We start from the raw sequence: 4,857 nt of genomic DNA, 5'->3' as shown, positions 1-4,857 counted from the left end.
AAACCCCATCTCTATTAAAAATACAAAATTAGCTGGGTGTGGTGGCACATGCCTATAATCCCAGCTACTCAAGAAGCTGAGGCAGGAGAATTGCTTGAACCTGGGGGAGCGTTCAAATTTTTTGAGACCGAGTTTCACTCTTTTTTGCCCAGTCTGGAGTACAGTTGCGTGATCTCGCCTCACTACCGTCTCCGTCTCCCAGGTTCAAGTAGTTCATCTACCTGAGCCTCCCGAGTAGCTGGGATTACAGGAGGCATATGCCACCATACCCAGCTAATTTTGTATTTTTAGTAGAGGTGGGGATTCACCATGTTGGCCAGGCTGGTCTCAAACTCCTGACCTCAGGTGATCCGCCCGCCTTGGCTTCCCAAAATGCTAGGATTACAGGCGTTAGCACCCAGCCCCTAGTCCAAATTTTTGATGGAAAAGAAGTGGCAGGAAGAGGGCCAACAGGAAGGATTTCAGTTGAATATTCAGAAATACTTCACAGGACTACTTAGACTCTGGAATACCAAACCTGAAAACTGTACTCAACCCCTTTGTGTCCTAAGGCTCAGAGAGGGTCAGGGAAGCATCCAAGGCCACATCACCCATTGGTGGGACAACCTGAAAACAGCTCACCTTTCCTGCCCCAGCCTGGGGCTTGGCTCCCCACTCAGCACTGCCCCTTCTCCTTCCCCTTCCCCACACTTTCTTCAGTCCACTCTCCGGCCCCTTCCTGGCCCAGGCCTCCTGTACTGGGGGACTGCCACTCACCTTGGCCCCACGCCCTACACCCCCATAGCGAGTCAGGGCGATGGTGCCTTCGAGGTTGATGCCCTGAGTCTGTAGCTCCTTAAAGTCTTCTTCCGAGCCCCGGTTGGCATAGACGAGGAGGCCCTAGTCCCAGGAGGGGGTGTTCCTTAGAGCTGGGCCCAGTGAAGGGGGGGGCAGGGGGCTGGAAAGCTGGGTAGCAGGAGGAAGAATTTGGATTCTGTCCCCCCACCTCACCTAGAGCTTATAAACTCCCCAAGGACAGTCACCCCTGGTTTCCTCCATGTCTGGGTGCCCTGTTAACAGGCCTGGCCTTGAGCAGAGCCACTAGTGTTTATTGAATGACTGATGGAGGAAAGGAGCAGTGGTGAAGTGTACAGGTGAGTAAATTTGGGAGGGGGCGCTTTGCCCCAGTGAGGCATATTCCCTGGGTCAGGGTGGGAGAAGCCTGGGTGGAACCAAGGAAGCTGGGCTGGGGCAGTAGGGGGGTTCTTGGCCCACCTGTGGGGTTCCAGGGGGAGCATAGGCGGCGTAGGGTTGTACCACATCTGGCCCCCCTTGCTCCCCGGTCAGATTCTCCTCGGTCTGGCGGCAGGAGTAGATGATGTCCCCAGTGGGGCCCACTGTTGGGGGGTGGGTGGCAGTGTCATGGCTGGCCCAGCAGCTCCCCGACTAGGAACCCTCTGGGGCATTCCCAAGACTGGGCAGGACCTCACCAACGTGTACAAGGTTAGGCTGCTCCTGGCTGGGGAAGGACAGCAGCACCTCGTACTTGGAGGCCTCGGCCGAGTCCAGTCCTGACTCTGGGTCCCTCCAGCGCTGCAGTAGCAGCTGCACCAGGTCTTCATCCCGAGGGCTGGTGGCAAGGTGCGGATCCCTGGAGAGTTCTCTGCAGGGTGGACAGAGGGAGGGGCAAGGCCAGCATCAGGGAGGGGGCCTCTGGCAAACGGAGGAGCAGACACCCCCACCTCTCACCTGAGGTTGTCCCGAATCCTGCTGGCACTCAGCTGCCCCATGACGGTCTCCAGGATCTGCAGGTCCAGGTCCTGGGGGGCTGAGACACTGGCTTCCTTGGGGATGGCAAAGTGGCCCAGGATGATCCCCAGCCCCAAGAAGGCAGCAGCCCCCAGCCCCAGCCCCAGCACCTTTGTCCACTGCATCCTGTGGACTCTCGGCCACTGGGGTGGACCTGGTCTATAGGTAATTCCCTATAGAGGGGGTGTTGGGCCTGGTTAACCATTACTCCATGGGTGTCACTGCCCTTTGGCTCCCAGCTGGCAGGGAGAGTGAGGAACATCCCACAGTGAGAGCCAGGAGCCATCCACATCCACCACATTCTGCATCATTTATCTGGAATGGCCCTCCAAGGGCAGCAAGGCCACCCAGGGGCACTGAGGCCCAGACGGAAGGGTCTCACCCACGGTATCCCAGTAAAACAGAGGCCAAGCCAGGACTGACTAGAACTCAGAGCTCCTGCATTCACAGCAGGGCCGTGCCCACTGCCCACCCTCACTGCCTCTGCCTCCCTCCGAGGCAGCTGATCTGCAGAACACCCAGCCCTGCCTGCCTGAGCAGATTTTGAGTTGAGACCTCCTCCTTGCTGGATGTAAGCTGTGTGACCTTGGGCAATTCACTCAGCTTCTCTCTGTTTTCTCAGCTGCATGGCGGGGATGATAAAACCTGCTTCACAACCCTGTGGTGCCATTTTCATTCAACAAGATGGCGTCTGTAGACATGGCTGGAGCAGTGGCTGGCATGTAGCGGGAGCTCATTCATTTTAGCTACTCATCCCTCATCTGACCCCCTAAGACATAAGGCCTAGAGCCAAAGGAAGAAGGGGGACCCAGAAGAATTCTCTGCATCTATCCTGAAAGGGGCCCAGCTATGCGAGGAGTGGGAGTCCTGGGAAGGAAAGCTGTCCCAGAGGATGCAGCCAGGGAAGCCCATGCCTCCTTAGCAAGGTGACTCCTCTTCCATTCCCTGGCCCTGCCTGGACTCCGTCATCCACTCTCCTATTTGTCCATCCACCCATTCCCTCCATCCACCTATTCACTCCTTCCCTATACACGCAAGCACTGTTTATTCATTCTGCACTACGCTAGAGCCATGGAAAGCTGTGGGGAAGCAAAGTCCAGCAGGCGAGGCAGACAGACTCCAGGCTCAGCCATGTGGCGAGTGCCCTGTAGAGGGAGGACCACCATGCTCCCAGTGAGAGAGTGACGAATTCCGTCTAGGAGGGAACATTTGAGGGGGTCCTCCAAGGCTGAGAAGGTATTCCAGTATGTGCAAGGGCAGAGAGGGCAATGAGACCCCAAGTATGCCATACACATACTGAGCCTCTTCCAGATCTCACAGAGAGCCAGGCAGGGCTGGGAGGGTCCCTAGGTCTTGAGCTGGGACTTCTCCCACCCTCTCATGGCCTGTCCTGCCTTGACCCTGCCTGGCCAGATGCAGCCCATGGATGGGCTCAAAGATGCCTGCAGAGCTTGGGGGCTGGGCCAGGGCAGAGTGAGTGTGTGTGAGAGTGTGTGTGTGTGTGTGTGTGTGTGTGTGTGTGTGATTTCACAGCCCCATCTCAGAGCAGCCTCCTATTGCTCACAACCCCATTTTGCCGGCACCACCATCTCTTGTGCTGCTGGTCAGGAGGGTCAGCATGGGAGGACTGGGGTGGCTGGGAGGGGGTGTCGTGTGATCAGTGACTTCTGGGAGGTGCACCAGGAAGCCACAGTTCTTGGCAAGGTGATTATCGACGCCCAGAATATGACCTTGGATCTTATCAGAAGCCCATCAGTGCAGGGAGCATAAACCTTCCTTATGAGGACACAGGACAGTCACCACCAGGTCAAAAGTGGGACGCCAAGGTCAGCTGATAAGTTGAAGGACTGAAGCAGCAACCCCATGGTCCTTCCCCAACCACTCCTGGAAGGAGTTAACCCCTCGATCATGTAACAACACTAACAGAACGCCTGGACAAGAGTGTGTGACATCTAAGTGGATGACACCTGTGAGAGTGGTTTGTGTCAGAGAGTGTGCAAACAGCTGTGTGTGTGACACCCAAGAGATCCACTCAGGCTGTTGGAATCCATGGTGTCTACATGGCTGTAGGCACCAGACATTAACTTGGTTAATTTTCTTCCTCCATCTTTGCTGGATGGGTGGTATGGCCCCTCCCAGAATATTCTGGATCATGGGAGTTGCTGGAAATCACTTAAGGTAGTTAGGGCATGTGACCACCTTTCATTTTCCCACCTTATTCCCCCAATGGCTCTGGCTCCAAGGGGTCTTTAATCCTCCAGGACCAGCAATGCACTGCTGCTGACTCCCTCCCACTCTCCACCTGCCACACACACTCACCTTGGTTCCACCCTCCTTCGCCTCCCACATGTACTCACCTTGCCCAGTTGGAGCCCTGGAAGCCCTCTCAACCCCCGATCCTCTCTGCTTTGCTCACATCCACTGGGAAAACCCCTTCCTGGTTACATCTGACTCACTCTCTGCCTCCTCTATACCTGCACTCTTGCCCCTGGATGTGCTTGCAGAGCCACGTGGCCTCCCAGACGCCATGTTGTGAGGACACTCAAGAAACACTATGGACAGGCCTCATGGTGAGGCGCTGAAGCCTCCTGCCAACACTCAGCACTAACTTGCTAGCCCTGTGAATAAGCCACCATGGAAATGGGTCCTCCAACACCAGCCAAGCCTTCAGAATACGGCAGCCCCTGCTGGAATCTTGACTGCAGCCTCACGAGACACCCTAAGCCAGTACCACCGAACCAAGCCACTTTGAAATTCCTAACCTGTGGACTCTGTGTGAGACAACACATGTTTATGGTTTTAGGCTGCTAGGTTTTGGAGTAATTTTAACACTGCAAAATAGAGAACCAATACAAATGACCAAATATAAGCCAGAAAGCCACAAGTATATGTCTCCCATGCAAACCTTTCCCCTGAACTCTTGTATTTCCAGCTGCCCAATTTACATTCACACTTGGGTGATCAAAAGGCATTTCAGACTTAGCATACCCAAAGCTTAGTTCCCAATCTTCCTCCTCACACCTCCTCCTCCTACAGGCTGCACTTTTTTTTTTTTTTTTTTTTTTTTTT

The 4,857-nt window shown here is 55.0% G+C and overlaps 1 protein-coding gene across 1 annotated transcript in view; it reads right to left on the bottom strand.

Annotated features, from left to right (window-relative positions):
- NAALADL1 (N-acetylated alpha-linked acidic dipeptidase like 1) overlaps window positions 1-1,936 on the bottom strand; it is a 10,724-nt gene extending 8,788 nt beyond the window's left edge. Inside the window, exons 1-4 of the mRNA XM_017537144.2 lie at window positions 1,729-1,936; window positions 1,470-1,642; window positions 1,255-1,376; window positions 757-879 (exon numbers count right to left, since the gene is read on the bottom strand). Of these exons, the coding sequence (XP_017392633.1) occupies window positions 757-879; window positions 1,255-1,376; window positions 1,470-1,642; window positions 1,729-1,913 (603 nt within the window). The 5' untranslated portion in view covers window positions 1,914-1,936. The remainder of the gene's footprint in view (window positions 1-756; window positions 880-1,254; window positions 1,377-1,469; window positions 1,643-1,728) is intronic.
- Between the last annotated feature and the right edge of the window lie 2,921 nt (window positions 1,937-4,857).

Source organism: Cebus imitator, unplaced genomic scaffold (genome assembly GCF_001604975.1).
Source record: "Cebus imitator isolate Cc_AM_T3 unplaced genomic scaffold, Cebus_imitator-1.0 Scaffold102, whole genome shotgun sequence".
NCBI lineage: Eukaryota > Metazoa > Chordata > Mammalia > Primates > Cebidae > Cebus > Cebus imitator.
This window is presented reverse-complemented; position numbering and strand designations above follow the sequence as displayed.